Source organism: Vitis riparia, chromosome 17, assembly GCF_004353265.1.
Source record: "Vitis riparia cultivar Riparia Gloire de Montpellier isolate 1030 chromosome 17, EGFV_Vit.rip_1.0, whole genome shotgun sequence".
Classification (NCBI taxonomy): domain Eukaryota; kingdom Viridiplantae; phylum Streptophyta; class Magnoliopsida; order Vitales; family Vitaceae; genus Vitis; species Vitis riparia.
Genome location: NC_048447.1, coordinates 1025337 through 1042056, shown reverse-complemented (window position 1 = coordinate 1042056; position 16720 = coordinate 1025337). Strand labels below are relative to the sequence as shown.

At 36.3% G+C, this 16720-nt stretch overlaps 1 protein-coding gene across 2 annotated transcripts; it reads left to right on the top strand.

The window, feature by feature from the left end:
- Nucleotides 1-12385: 12385 nt before the first annotated feature.
- Nucleotides 12386-15997, top strand: LOC117904971 (NAC domain-containing protein 86). 2 transcript variants are annotated; one of them, XM_034817813.1, is made up of 3 exons: nucleotides 12386-12563; nucleotides 13011-13288; nucleotides 15394-15997. In XM_034817813.1, the coding sequence occupies exons 1-3, from the start codon at nucleotides 12407-12409 to the stop codon at nucleotides 15673-15675; spliced, it is 717 nt and encodes a 238-aa protein (XP_034673704.1). In that variant the 5' UTR covers nucleotides 12386-12406; the 3' UTR covers nucleotides 15676-15997. The 2 variants fall into 2 exon arrangements, with proteins under 2 accessions (XP_034673704.1, XP_034673703.1); XM_034817812.1 differs by having other exon boundaries at nucleotides 13011-13291.
- Nucleotides 15998-16720: the final 723 nt, after the last annotated feature.

Genomic DNA, 16720 nt, shown 5'->3' with positions numbered 1-16720 from the left:
GAGACGGGCTTTGCGTGCCCGGGCGTCTGCCTTTCGCGCCTCCGTGTAGAATGGGAGGTCCTTGAGAACAAAGTGTTCTCCGCTCACCACCTTTTTGGGCAGCCGCCTCGGGAGTATGTTGAGTACGTACAGCTGGGGCTCCCGGGTAATCGCGCGAAGATTCTGCGCGGAGAGAAGCATTTCACAACTCCTCTCGTCCGCCGCAATCTCAAATAGCATGTTCAACCGGTTGAACGAGGCTTTCTCCACCCATTCTACCAGCTTCCCCCTTTTATCCTTGCCTGCACCCAAGAAAACAAAGCATATCAGCCACCTGATAATGCTGATCTAAGTCACAACACGGGGATACAGGAAGTAACTTATTCATACCTGGGACCTTCAAAGACTGGTTGGGAGCGAACTGCCTATCCTGATGCACAGTCAAACCCGCCCATAGGCCCTTAACCAGCACATGTCCTCTGGCGGCCCCCTTGGTCGAGTCCGGAAGGCTGGTTACTAACTGAAGGGATGGAAGGCTGGCGACAAAGCTGAAGATATCATTCTTCCCATTCTTGATCGAGTAAATGAAGAAGACCTCTAGTAGTGATAGGTCAAGATTGAACAGCATGCTCAAAATGCTGCACCCCATCAGCACCCGGACCATGTTCGGATGGATGTAAGCCGGGGGAATCTGGGTGAAATGAAGAAACTCTTTGAACAAAGACAGGAGGGGGAACCGGAGCCCAGCGTTGAATTGCTCCTTGGTGAAGAAAATAGAGTTGTCCTCAGATTTGTCAGTCGACACGGCCTCTCCGTCCATAAGTTCAACGACCACGCCATTGGGAATGCAGAAGCGTTCGTGAAACTCCCTCACATTCAACTTATCCACGGATTTTTCCGCATGAGCATCTCCGGACACATCTCTGCCGCTCTGTCCGAACGAGCTAGACGAGGTAGCTTCCTTGTTCGCAGACATTTTTTAGGCTGGCGCTGAAACAGAACCTGCATAAAAGAATACCAACAGTCAAAAACAGCAATCCGGCCCCATAGCCCTAAACAGTAGAAACTCTCAGAAAACCTAACATAACCAGCATCCCCATCTCAACCCTTGTCTCTACCCCAAAGAAGAATCGATGCCCACAAAAGACGTAGAGGGGCAACGGAAACCCTAAACACAGTCAAAACCCCCCCGAAAAAGCCCTAAAAACCAGTACCAACCCCCTTCGCAAATAACTTGCCCAACAAACCAGAAGCAACCACAAAGCAAATGCAAATAAGGAGAATGCAAGAATAGAAAAACATACCGAGCGTAAAATGGGAAGATGGAGATGAAGTCCGCAGTACAGTCATCCTCACGGCACGAGTGTTGCTAGCAAAAACCTTCGAACTTCACTCACAGATGAGGATACGCAGAAGGCTGAAGAGATAGCACTACCAGCAGAAAATGAAGAAGACAAAATGCAAGAGTAAGGGACTCGGTCCGCTATTTAAATGAGAGACAGCCTCTCGGTATTCTAAACGCTCAACTGCGCCATTATTGAACAGACACGCTGCCTGGGAATTCCCAGAGACGGAGGCTCATCATAAATGCTCTACTTCCTCTTCGCCTCCACGCACCACGTGGCCCAATGAGCGAAAGAAGTAACCTCGGTTTCAAAAACAATCATTTTTAACCCGCCCATTTTGCCCGGGCAAAATGGGCAGGTTAAAAGGGGGCATTGTAGGGACCCCTCCCCCTGATGACACGTGGCACAGATTTCTATCCGGATCAGCTTCATCCGGATTTCCCCAAGAGGACACGTGGCGCGCTTCTCCTATCCAGACTCCCTCAAGAGAGAAGCACACGGCACTCGCAAACACCACATCCGGACCACCGCCATATCACATCCGGACCACCGCCATATCCTATCCGGATATGTTGTCCAGATCGTTGACCAAAGTAAGCAAGTCTTACTACGTCATCCCGACAGCCTGCCACAACCCACATTCCGCCGCCTGCAGAGTGAAAGGACAGGAATGATGGCAAGTCACCTCCCACGATCTATGACAGCCAAGTCACCTCCCAAGATCTCTGACAGCCGCCCGTAGGGTGATGGTGGCCCTGCTACCACCTAGAGGCATCATGACGAGCCAAAAAGTCTCCCCACCATTAAAGAGGGGGGCAGAGCTTCTGTCACTATATATATATGAACCTTCACACAAGGAGGAAGGTAAGCTTGCTATACCTAGTAAAAGGCCAACTGATTAATCTCTCTAGATACATGGCTGACAAAACCATCGGAGGGTGTGTCCGGACACCCCGTCCGGATATCTTTTGCAGGGACTATTGAACCAGAACTCAATATTGGTTGAGAGCGTGCGTCCATTCAACAGCTACGTGGATCACAGGGACGCGAGGCCTCAACATTACCTACCCATGAACCCCACACGCATGTGATCACCATACATGGGTGTGGCTAACATTTTTTTCCAATTTGTTGTTAAGCCTCTACTAGACCCACTACCAGCTGCTCATTCCACCACCATACCCATATCTCCACCTCTCAATACCCACTAAACCCACTTCTCTCTCTACTTCCTCCATTATTCATTCTCCACGGAACCCAACTCCCATGCATCCCATGACTCACCCATGCCCACCATATGGCCATTCTCCAACTCACATGTAGTCCATGGCTCACCCATGGCCACCATATGGCCATCTCCCAACTCCTATGCATCCCATGGCTCACCCATAGCCACCATATGATCATTCCCCACTCCATGCAGCCCACAGCTCATCCATGGCCACCATATGGCCATTCCCCAACTCCCATGCATCCCACAGCTCACCCATGGCCACCATATGGTCATTCCCCAGCTCCCATGCCGCCTGTGGCTCACCCATGGCCACCATTTGGCCATTCCCCAGCTCCCATGCAACCCGCGGCTCACCCATGGCCACCATTTGGCCATTCCCCATCTCACATGCAGCTCGTGGCTCACCCATGGCCACCATATGGCAATCCTCTAGCTCTCATGCATCCCACGACTCACCCATGGCCACCATATGGCCATTCCCTAGCTCACATGCAGTCCACGGCTCACCCATGGCCACCATATGGCCATCCCTCAGTGCACCATGCAATAGTCACATGTAATCTTCTTCTTTTTTTTCTTTTCTTTTCTTTTCTTCTTTTAATGTTAAATTTTTATTTATTTATTTATTTATTTATTTTTATTCTTTTTTTATTTCTCCATTTTCAAATAACTCTTTAAAATTCCATTTTTAAAAAAAAAAATCTAATTTTCAAGATTTCAATCTTCAAATGATTTCCAAAAATACCATTTTCCAAAAATTCCAAATTTTCAAATTTAATTTTTAAACTACCGTCCTCAAATAATTTTCCAAAATTCCAAATTTTCAAATTTAATTTTAAAATACCATTTTCAAATAATTTTCCAAAATTCCAAATTAAATTTTTTAAAATACCATTCTCAAATAATCTTCCAAAATTCCAATTTCCAAATTTAATTTTTAAAATGCCATCTTCAAATAATTTTTCAAAATTCCCAAATTTCAAATTTAATTTTCAATATTTTTTTATATAAAAAAATGAATGAATAAGTTTTCATAATTCCAAAATAATGGAATTTGTGAGATTAATTCATGCAAAATAAATTGGGCTTTGGTGGGGGCCCAACATTCATAACATTTCTTTCGAAAATAACTCAAGTGAATTGTATGGTTGATATTGTTTGATTTTGATCAGTTTTGTGTGAGATAGTTTACACTTATCATTGTGTACTAACTTTGTTTTATGATAATGCTTTATTACCTGCTGCCAAGGTAGGCTCTCACTCTCACTTTGTTTATTTATTCGTCATCATGACTTGTTTTTTATCCGTGATCATTTTGGTATCTACTGATTTCCTTATCAATTGTCACACTGACTTCACCTTATTTAGTAGAGACCCATTTTTAGGGACTTAGAGGGGTGCTACAACCTTTTTACCGTACCTTCCCAATAAGTAACCTGGCCCTCGGACCCGACTTTGGTTTTCCATAGACCGTCTTTTCTAAATAAGGAGTTACACTTAGGGTTTTCTTTTTTATTTTGTTTTCCCTTCAAAATAAAACAAAAATAAGTGGTGACTCCAAGTCTTTTCTAAAGATTATATTTTCACTAAATAAATTAAAAAGCAAGTCACGCCATTAGGTGGAAACGCATCGAGTTAAAATGTGGGATCCACAGGTAGTACCCTATGTTTCAACAATGGGTAGCCTTATGTATGTAATGCTAGGTACTAGACCGGACCATTTGCTTTGCTATAGAGATGGTGAGTAGATATCAGACTAATTCAAGCAGGGAGCATTAGACAAAGGTCATGCATATACTCAAGTATCTTTAGAAAAGAGAGATTATATGTTGGTGTATCAAAGTGATGAGTTGTTACACCTTAAGTACACAGATTTGGACTTTCAAATATCCAATAGAGACTCTTGCAAGTTTACATCCAGTTTTTTGTTTACTCTAGTTGGTGAGGTTATTAGTTGGAGAAGTATGAAGCAATCCTCTATTACTAACTCCACCATGGAAGCCAAGTATGTTGCTACTTCTAAAAAAACAAAGGAAACTGTTTGGATTTGGAAATTCTTAATGGGACTTAGGGTAGTGCCCTTGGTTGCATTGCCTCTGGTACTGTTTTGTGATAATAGTGAAGCAATGGCACAATCTAAAAAACCAAAACACCATTATAAGAGTAGACACATTAAGCAAAAATATCACTTGATACGTGAGATAGTAATGAAAGGAAATGTAGCCATGGAAAATATCACTTTTATGGAGAACTTGGCAAATCCTTTAACCAAGATTTTGTCTACTAGAGTTTTTTATTGTTATAAGGATAGCTTAAGTGTTAAATGTGTTCCCATCATGATTTAAAGCTAATGGGAGTTTTTTAGGATTGAACCTTAGAAAGCATGACATGATGTAACAAATTAAGATTCATTTATAAGTTTATTTATTTATGTTTTTCGGTTTCCCTTTATTATGTCTTTTATATTAATTTGTTATCTAAGCACACACGTATGCATCTCTTATATTGTACATGACTTGGGTACATTAAGGGTTACATAGAGGATACAAGTCATGGATTTCTTATAAGTAGATAAGTTATTCACGGTCAATTCATGGATTTGGGTAATAAAGTAGAGACTATAATGCACTGCCTCTTAATTGGAGGGATGACTTATCTTGGCCATCAAGATGGGTTTCCTATGGTGAATACATTAGTGTGTATGGTTACACATTAGATAGTACCTAGGGTGAATCATGATGCAAGGTTATCAATTGTCATGATTTACCAAGCTACTATACTCCATGGACTCTCAGCCTTGAGAGGATGATCTTATACCAAAATCAACAGGAGACTTAGGGTGAATCATGATGCAAGGTTATCAATTGTCATGATTTACCAAGCTACTATACTCCATGGACTCTCAACCTTGAGAGGATGATCTTATGCCAAAATCAACAGGAGACTTTGACCCATGGGTGAAACCCCAATGTGGTCATCTATCCCTATTGATTGTGTCATTATTGATAGAGGCTAGAGGCAACAAGTATTCTCAATAGAGGTACCATGATACCTTATAAGAGTTAAACAATTTGTCCCCTTGGGAAATCTAAAGGACACGATTTAGAAGACTATGATCATAGCATTTTCACTTAGTGAAATTTGACATAGGCTTTTTAGAGGTTAACTATGTTAATTGATCACATAATAGGTGGGATCTATAACTCAATGATTGAAAAGATAATCTAAGGTGATAGCACTACTTTGTTAGATTATAAACACTGAATCATAGATAGCCTACATGCAATGGATAGTAGGCCATAGACCCGAGCTTTGTCTTATTATTATTTACATAAAGTACTAAAGTATAGTTGATTTTCTATAGTGGAATATTGAATCAATTTCATAATTGAATTAGAAGGGAGTCAATACTGTCCTATGGGTCCCAATGGTCCCCATTTGAGCTCATATATCTTGATTACACAATTTACAAGGGTTAGATAAGCTCTAGGTTCACTTAAATGTATAAGGGCATTTTAGTAATTACATAAGGTTGCACAAGGGTTAGTGAATGGTATCTTTAGTTTGGGTTAATTGATTAATTAAACAGTCTTGTTGGGTTAATTAATCAATTAAGACCCTTTTAGGTTAGATTAAGTGGCCCAAGTTAATAGGCTCAAGTCACTTAAACACAATAGGAAACCCTATAAATACCTCCTTAGGGGTTAAGGTTTCCTGTTAGTCATCTTCCACCAACCAAAGAGTAAAGTAGCCTCCACCTTCTCAAACACTTCCCCATTTGAGCGCCAAGGATCGAGATTGAGTTATTGGGTGGAAGATCATGGATTTACAAGGCTTTTGACTACTTCGATTTGCATTTTCATCAAAAGGAATTGATTTGGGAATATTCAAAGCAAAGGTAAAGTTTTCTAATGCACACATCTAGATCATTTGATTGTCAAAAATGCTAGTTTTGCTTTCGTTGCCAAGAATCTAGAAACATTAGGGAGTTTTCATGCACCTGACCTAGTCCTAGAATAAGGAACAAAACAATCTAGGATTCTTTGCAATCCATAAGAGTTTGATTTCTTTTTTCTACTACTACATTTTGTTGTGGAGTTCTAAGGACATTCAACTAGGATATAACCATATGCTCCTTCAAGAAAGAATCAAACTCGCCTAATATGTACTCTTTACTCAATCAGATTGAAGTGCTTTAAGGTGATTACCTAACTAGTTCTTCAATTCCTCCTTAAATTCCTTGAATTTATCCAAAAAAATCGAATTTCCTATGCATAAGGTAATCATAACCATACCTAGAGAAATCACAAGTAAAGGTGATGAAATACTCATGCCCTTCACATGCTTGGACATCAAAAGGTTCATGCACATCAATATGCACTAACTTCAAATATTCTTTGGCTCTAACCCCTTTAGTAGTAAAGGCCCTCTTGGTCATTTAACCTTCCATTAAGGATTCGTAAACTAGAAGGTCTTCTACAACTAATGAGTGTAATGTTCTAAACTTAACCGATCTTTGGATCCTATTTAGATTTAACCTAAGTGTAGAAGCCACAAGTATGTTTCATTAGTGCTAGGTATTTTCCTTATTTTTTTTAATTATATTTAGACAATATATTTTTGGTTAAGAATGATAAGGGGATAATTATCATCACAAAGACATGGTTGTCCTTGAACTTTGAGATGAAGGACATAGATGAAGCAAACTATGTGCTCGGAATTAAGATCCTTCAAGATCATTTAAGGCAATTTCTCAATTTGTCCTAAGACACTTATTTTAAGAAATCCTCAAGTGATTTCAGATCTAAAGTTGCAAAACCATGGATACCCTTATTAGAAAAGAAGAAGATGGCTCAAGTTCCCTATGCTAGTGTCTTGGATAGCCTAATGTGTGTTATGATGCGTACTCAATCTAACATTTGTTATACAATTAGGTTAGTAAGTAGGTTTCAATTAAATCTAGTTGTGCTCATTGAATAGCAATGTAACAAATTCTTCGATACCTTAGAAGGATAGTTGAGCATATGCTTTACTATCGGGTACTTGGTTTATGCTTGGTAGGCTATAGTGATGCTAATTGGGGTTGCAACCTAAATGATTGTAAATAGACGTCTGATTATGCTTTCATGCTTTTTGATGGCCTCATATCCTAAAGTAGTAAGAAGCAATCTTGTATTGCATTATCAAATATGGATTCCAAGAAGGTGTTTTCTTAACAAGGTTCATTCGACAACTTAGTTTTATCACACATGCTTATAGAGCTCATCAATATATATTACAATAGCATGGTCTAGTATCATTACATTTGAGACAATGCTTCGCAACATGGAATGGTCCTAAATTATATTTTTATGATTTGCATGATTGTAGATCCTCTAAGCTAATAGCTCAAGATGTTTATTAGGCTCATTTAGAAGTCCATGATTGCATAGATTGTGATTTGTTTTGTTTGATTTTTCCTAGTTGACCATGACATTGGATTTTCAACATTTGAGATATTACTTATGACAAAAATGTTTCATTATCTACTTAAAATTATGACATGGAAGATTTTAGAATTCACATAGTAAGGCATATCAACATATGCAGATTAGCTCACTCACATAAGCGATCACCTTTAACACTTGAAGATTGAGTAAAGATGAGACTCATTGAGCTTGCAAAGTTAGGATAGCGGGATAAGCCAAATTTATTTAAATGTCACCTTGAAAGGGACCAACATGAGGTCCCTCATTGTTTAACATTGACTATGGATAAATATTTAGATCTCATTATCCATATATGTAGCTTGTAGAATAATTGGATGTGAAACCTTGAAATTACATTGGGATTAGTAAGCATACAAACAACTCAAGTCTGATGCCTAATGGTGATTGAACTAAGAGATATGTATGGTGTTTAGCAAGATGTATACTTTTCAAAAGAAAGCTCCACCATGACATATTTCATACTACATGTGCTTAGTGTCCAAGATAAGGAAGTAGAAGAAGGAATCTCTACTTCTTCCCTTATAGATCATTATACTTTATATATATTATCTCATATTTTTTCTATGCCTTACAAGATTTTTGATAGTGTCATGAAGTGGGGGTATGATATATGCTACTCTAGTATGTTTCCTATGGTCTTGTTTAATTTGTTCTAAATGGGTAACGTTGATAACACATTTGTGTTTTATATTCATTGTCAACAAATTGTTTTGTGCTTGAGCGCTATAAAATAACTATGAGATAAAAATGCTAGATAGAAGGTTTTCTAATGCAGCTCCAAGATATTACTTAATGGGATTGGAGGTGTTAAATATGATGTGACCACATGAGTCTGGGGCATAATGAGACATCAAATGAAATGCTCTATGCCAGTCTAGATAAGATTTGGTATACTACTCCCAATTTCTTTTTGTAGGTGGCTTGATGGTCTCGTAGTTCGTTAACTAAGTATGAATGGAACAATTAATAAGATGGTAAGAGATGCATGTGTTTGTGCCTACTATATATGTGTGAATGGGAGACGTTGGATTGGCCAAAATGGAGTGCCTATAGTTAGCTAGCCCAATTAGGGGATAAGTAGTATATAGGAATTTTGTTAGCAATTGGACCCTTATACTAGGGTTCAAAATCTCAGTCGAGACTAGTACAACTTGGTGGAGCCCATTCTGCCTCAGCCATGCCCAATATTGGACCCATACCCGAGTCAAAATCAGTGAAGAAAATCAAAAACCACAAAAATGAAGAAATTTGAATGGACAATTTGTAGCCTTAGTCTTGATTTGCATTTTCATCCTTCAAATATAAACTTTTGCATCTCGTATGGCTGATTTATTTCCAATTTAATATGTAAGAAGTTTTTGCTGAGATGTGAAATGGGTATTTTTCATAAATAAATAAAAAAAAATGAGTATGTTAATAAGGAAATTGGTGTAATGGGGAGATCTCGTGAAAAGCAAAGAATATGAAAGGGGTATTTTACTGAAATGGGTCTCTTACAGAGAGATGGAAGAGAGTATTTCGCAAAGAAATAGGTTTTTTGCAGTCTTGTGGAGAGATGAGAGTGAGCTTTGTGACCGAAAATGGGGGAGAAATGGGTGTGTTCCATAGGGTGGGAAAGAAGACCAAAATAGGAAAGAGGTGCTTTTGATTGGATATTATATTTATGATTATAAAAATTTAAATTGAATAAAAAATTAATATAAAAAATTAAAATTAATGTATAGAATCACTAAATATATTTAAATTTTATTTATTCAAATGAAAATAAAATTAATAAAAAAATCTTGTTGTTTTTTTATAATAGTTTTATTTAAATTATATTTGATAGGAAAAATGATATTTATATTTCTAAAGGTGATTCATGGTATTTTTATGGTTGAAAATATTTTTTAAAATTTTTAAAATATTTATTTCAAACAAATTTATTATAAAATATTTTTTATTAGTTTTATCTAATATTTAATACAAGATAATAAATAAATAAATTAAAATCTATTACATAATGTTCTCTATGTATATTTATTAATTTTTTTAGTCTATTTGTATTTATTTTTTGTGATAATTTTAAAAATTTTGGTAAAAATTTTAGAGTTCTTAAATTAATATATTTTGTATTTCGTCCTATACCAATCCAAGATATTGAGACCGATTTGCCTCATACCCTCCGAGTTATCACAACTTTTAATCATACCTTATCCTAACCAAAATTGGAGTAAGAGAGATTTTCCAGGTGAAAATCTCTCGTCCATATAAATATCCCTTTCTCTCCCACCCTCCAAGTTCAAAAATAGAATTCCAGAGAAGTTCTTAGATTATGGGTTTCCTGGGTGACTCCAACTAGTGGTCTGCACACACTATGAGTAAGGATGGCAAAGGGGTGAGTTCAGGATGGATCGCCCCCGTCTCAACCCCGCCCCGTTTATTCAAAATAATTCTCATTCTCGTCCCGTTTAACTTTATTTTGAATATTTTTTTTTAATTTTTAATTACATTAAAATAAATATGTTTTATAAATAATTAAATTATTATATTTTTTATAACTTATTTTATTAAAAATATTTTATTATTATCTATATATTAAAAACAGTAAAATAAAAATGAAATTAAATTAATTTTAAATTTTAAATTAAATTAATTTTAAATTTTAAATTAAATTAATTTTATATATAATCAGGGGATTTTTAAAAAAAATTATCAAACCCGTCCCAAACTCATTTATTAAAATTGAACTCCGTCCCATTAAGGGGGACAAGTACCCGAAAAAACCCGCATCATTGTCATTCCTAACTATGAGCGTTCAGATAGCAACAACGTATCATCACACAAATCCTTTTTAGGTATAAACCAAAATGCTTCCAAACAATAATTGAAAGGAGCATGTGAAATTATGATATGCTCTCATCTTCTTTCTGCACCTATACTCCAAAAACAACTCCAATCTTAATAGTATGTTCTTCTCCTTTCTCCCCCCACCTTCCTCTTTGCCGTTTCATTTTCTTTTCTACTCATTCATTTCATCTTTTTCCCAACTCCAAACTGTAAAATATATTTAAAAAGTTAAAAAAAAAAAAAAAAATTTACTTTAAAAAAAAATAATAAAAAAAGAGCAGCCCTTGCCAACTATCATAGTTGCTCCTCTCTCCCTCTATTTTCTTCTTTTCCTTTTTTCATTGTGAAGCAAGGAAGAAGATGAGATGAATGGGAAGGGACAAAAACGAACTGAGGAAGAAGTTGAAGGAGAGGAAGGGAGTTAAGGTTTGAGTTTCTCGTTGAAGGAAGTAGATAAGGATTAAGGATATTATTCTAAATTTACATGATTTTCATTATTTAAAAAGAAAAGAATTAAGAAGTTTAATTTGAATTGAAAACAAAAATCGAGTTGAATCAAATAAAATCATCCGAAGAAAGCCTTCAAATGGCCTCCCTTTATTTACCATCATATGCTCAATTAATTTCTTTAAAACCTTCTAAGATTTATTGGATACCAACTATTCATTGCTCAAAGTTTGATTAATGTACCCTATAAGATTACAAGTTTCCAAGCATATTCACTGCTCCAAGTTTTAGTGGGCTTCAGAAGATATGCATGCATGCATACCAAGAATAAGCTAAGTCAGCCAAAGATTTTGCACTCCACGTGAATCCATATATATATAACATTTGACTATTTATTTAGAAAAATAGAGTAGTAATAAAGAAAAAACTTTAAATTTAAATTTAAATTCGATGATCACCCGTCACAGTAATTGTTGAAATAACATTATTCAAAGAAATGTATGTTTGAGGAATCCTGACGAAAGGTTTCGTGACGTCGTCGTACTACTTTTTTTTTTTTTTTGTTTTTTTTGTCTTTTATTTAAGAATAATAACATGTGTTGTGTGATTGGTAAATAAGATGATAAAAAGAGAAAGGATTATAAAGGAAGAAAAACACATCCCGACCGTGTGATTTACTTTTGAGGGCCACATTTAACTTTTGACTATACCCCAACAACATACACCAGCTTTGATCATCAACCCATATGATTTCTACTCATTGTTCCATGATTTTCACTGAGTGATTGAAGAATAGGAACATGGGTCAGTGGTCATTTTTGTAAAAGAAAAGATGTAACAGCAAGTGTTAGATTTTGGTTGAGGGCTTCAAAGGAACGTTTGTCTGAGAATCTGTAAAAGAGAAAGCGAAAAATGACTCAAAGACAAGGGACTTTGAATCCTTTTATATATGTGTGTGAAGGGACGATGGTACAAGTGTTAAGAGGAAGAGTTTTTAGCCGAGAGGAGAGTAGGGTGGTGGTGGTGGCTGGCGGTGGTGGTGGTGGTGATTGGTGGCAGGGGCGAAAGGTGAAAAAAAGACAATGGCGCCAGTCGGATTACCTCCAGGTTTTAGGTTTCATCCCACTGATGAAGAGCTTGTGAATTACTATCTCAAGAGGAAGATTCATGGACAAGAGATTGAACTGGATATCATTCCTGAGGTCGATCTCTACAAATGTGAGCCTTGGGAGTTGGCAGGTTCCTCTTCTCCTTCTTATTCTTCTCCCTTTCTACATAATATACAGAGAGAGAGAGAGAGAGAGAGAGAGAGAGAGAGAGAGAGAAAGGGAGTGAGAGAGATTTCATTAACATCATCTTCTTCTTCTTAATTCTTCGTCTTTATATGTATATATAGGGATTTGATTTCAGGTCAAAAAATGCCAGTTATTCTTTTTTCTTTTTTATATGGTTAATCTCTCTCTCTCTCATGCCAATCATTCATGTCTTTTTATATCTTCTGTTGTATGCTTAAATTTTTTACCTTGTCAAGTAGAAAACAACATGAACTCTTCCACAAATTCCATGTTTTTATATTCATTCTCCTCCTTTTTCTTCCTTAAAGCTTTTCAGAAACCATTTATGAGTAGGTGAATTGTCTATGATAAGTCATGCTGATTCCAAGTTTTGTTTTGTGGTCTCATACAGAGAAGTCATTTTTGCCTAGTAGAGATCCAGAGTGGTACTTCTTTGGACCACGGGATCGAAAATACCCTAACGGGTTCAGGACTAATAGGGCAACCCGGGCGGGATACTGGAAATCCACAGGAAAAGACCGGAGAGTAACATGCCAAAGTCGCGCCATTGGAATGAAGAAAACACTGGTTTACTACCGTGGCCGTGCTCCTCAGGGGATTAGGACGGATTGGGTGATGCATGAGTACCGCCTTGATGACAAGGAATGTGAAGAAACGTCCGGAATTCAGGTAGTTCGTGTATGATCACATGATTCATTACTTGTTCATGATGTTGAAAATTGAACCAAAAACTCGTAATCATTATCATCATCAGCTGCAGCATTATTGGTTTTTTTCTTTTATATGCAATGCTCTTATTTGCTTGAGGCTTTCTTTTCCGTGATGATGATTTAAGCTTTACACTACACCCAGATCTTGAATGCATACTTCCTTCTTCTCTTCATCAAATTGGCTGTGAAATTAAGGCATTATCACCATTGAATTTAATTATTTTGTTTCTCTTAGGTATTAACACTATAACAAGAAGGCATAGCTCTACAGAAAAATAGGTAGGCACCAAGTTATAATCTACAAATCACATATTCAAAGTACCCTAGAAGTTTAAGCAATGGCATTCAACTATTCCATGACTTAATCATGGAAACTCAATATTCTATAGTCAGTGTTCAAAAAATAATGCTAAATCTCATGACCCTTGATGATTAAAACAAGTTTGTTTGAACAAACACTATTGAAAGTACATTCTTGTTGTAAATATATCTGTAATGAAGCAAATGAGAGAACTCGACTGATCCTACACCTACCCAATTGTTATTTCTAAACTTAAAACTAGCAAAAAACATCATCTCCAATTGACTAAAAAAGCAGAAAATTCCATTCCTTGATTTGTGCCTTAACCATTTTCCTGCATTTTTTTCTCACCCACTTTACACCAAAGAGGATGCAAAGCAAGCCAAAGTTTCAACAAGTACATTGTAAATCACTCTTGATGAATTGGAGTCCATGGTGAATGTAGAAAAAAGCTAGCTGAATTGGAATAATGAGATTTTGAGAGGTTGAAATAGAGTAAGAAGTGCATGCTAATGCTAAGACTTGCATGAAAAGTTAGAGCTTTTGTCATTCTCTTCTCTCACTTTATCTTTCTTTATCATATAGCCTGTGAATAAAAAAACATAAAAACAAGGGCATGGGCTGACATATATATTCGTTTCTTGCTCTGGTCTCTCTCAGATCTCTACACAGACAAAGCCTTTGGCTTCTTCACTTTCTCTTCTCTAATGAGACAAAAGCATTATCCCCAATTAATATATACCTTGAGAGAGAGATATGTATTGTTTATTTGTTTTATATATGTTTCGAGTGTGGTAATCTAGTGTAGATTCTATAAGTACTCATCATGAAATCACTTGTTTTATGCAAGCCTAAAAGCAGACTCATCAACTTCACTTTACTTTTTCACTTTATTCCAAACACAAAAATAGGCCAATTAGGTGTCAATCTATTCTCAGATTTTGATTTGATATCAAACTTGTCAAATGCACTTCTGTTTGGATCAAGTTGTGTGCATAAGAGTTCCCCTTTTGTTTCATTTTTTTTTTTTTTTCCTCTTTTGGTGGGGTGGGGCATTTCACAATGTTTCTTTGATTATTTGATTATTTTATTTGTGTGGGTCTTTTGGCAATGAACGTATAGATGGAAAAAGTTGGGAGAAGAAACAGTCAGTATAGTATGTAGCATATTATTTTTAGGCTTTGAAATCATGATATTTTTTAAAGGACGATGCATGCGGTTTCCTTTTGTAAAGTTATGTAATTTGTAAGCAAAGAAGAAGGAAAAAGAAGCTTCATTGCTGTGTAAAGTCAGTTTTGATACTTAAAGGTGCCAAACGTAGCCTCCCATTAGCTAGAAAGGAAAACAAATGCGAATGTTATATACATAGCCCCCAATTATTGACTAGTGCAGACAAATTGGACCCAGCTTTAATTCGAACTTACTGAATAATCAATAGAATCATGAATGTAAATTTCAGCTCAGAAAATAATAGGATCATGCAAATAAGATTCAGCATAAACTCTCTCTCTCTCTCTCTCTCTCTCTCTCTCTCTCTCTCTCTCTCTCTCTATCTCTCTCTATCTATCTCTCTCTCTCTCTCTCTCTCTCTATCTCTCTCTATCTCTCTCTCTCTCTCTCTCTCTCTCTCTCTCTCTCTCTCTCTCTCTCTCACATATCACACATAAGTTGTGGCCTATAAATTACATCTATGCTCTCCTCTCTAATTTAAGTTTATGTACCTAAAATATATACATATATGTTTACATATATTCCATCTACAGGATTCCTACGCATTGTGTCGGGTGTTCAAGAAAAACGGGATATGCTCGGAGAGTGAAGAGCAAGGACAATGTAGCTCGTCATTGATGGAGAGCTCACAAGGCGTCCTCAATGACTACGAGACCATGTCACCGGACGTTCCCCTACCATCCTCTTCATGCATGGAGGAGGAAGACAAAGATGACTCATGGATGCAGTTCATAACCGACGATGCATGGTGTTCTTCCAACACGATCATGGGTGGCGCCGATGAAGTCTCGTGCCCGCCTGCATTCACAAACTGAAAGGCCGGGAGAGTTGTCAACCAACCACAAATAATAATTTAGATATCTATATATATTTCATATAATAAGACATCTGCATGTTCTTGAGGACAAGTTTGTAAAATTTCTTGATTTTTATGTGTAGATTATTGTGCCTAATTGCTTGTAGTTTCTTCATCTTCCATATATCATATCTCTATATATGGTGGTTTGGCGGGTGGCATATGTCCATGAAGGCCAATATATGGAATGGCTGTCTGGATTTTTAGGGTTTTAACCTCTTGATTGAGGCTTATTTGGGTGTTACTTGTGGAATAAAGGACATGAATAATTAATATTTTTATTTTTTAATTGTTAATGTTTTTGTTATATTGTTTCCATGCATTGTAACGCTGTAGTGGCATATATATTTATGTTAGATGGGGCCCACGCCAGCCTTTGGATGGAGTTGGGAATTCGATCCACGAATTTAACAAATGTAACCATATTTGTTAATAAATAAATATAAAAATAAAAACATGCATTCAAGGTTTAGTTTAGTGGTGAGATGTGAAGCATATAACTACATAAATAATAAGAATTTTTCATGGTAAAATAATTTTAAAATAAGGTTAAAAAAAAGGAAAAATTTAACCAAAAAATTCACTATCCGAAATTATATTTGTATTTTTATACATTCGCCTAAAAATTAAAATCTTATTTATACATCCACTCTACAATTTAAAAATACCTTAAACACTCTTTTCATAATTCTCTCCCCAAACTCATTTTCTTTTTTCTTCCCAACTACAAATCACCTTTGTTTAAACCTTATTTGTAGGTATATTCATAACTAATTTCAATTTTTTTATATATATATTTTGTTTGAATCCATATAACATACACAACATGGATATCTCTTAGGGATTATTTTTGAAAAAAAAATATTGTAAAAATGATTGAAAAACAATTAAGAAGAATTTATAAGTGATTTAAAAGTGAAAAATCGTGAAAAGTTGCAATGTAAATAAAAAAAAAATTGTAAACCATGGGTGCGAACCAAAAATGCCCAACATCTTGAGAATGT

What these genes read in the sequence shown, in the direction of transcription:
- LOC117904971 (XM_034817812.1), top strand. Translation starts at nt 12,407, where the DNA reads ATGGCGCCAGTCGGATTACCTCCAGGTTTTAGGTTTCATCCCACTGAT. An exon ending in TGAGCCTTGGGAGTTGGCAG is followed by an intron (nt 12,564 to 13,010) that starts GTTCCTCTTCTC and finishes GGTCTCATACAG; the next exon opens with AGAAGTCATTTTTGCCTAGT. An exon ending in AAACGTCCGGAATTCAGGTA is followed by an intron (nt 13,292 to 15,393) that starts GTTCGTGTATGA and finishes TTCCATCTACAG; the next exon opens with GATTCCTACGCATTGTGTCG.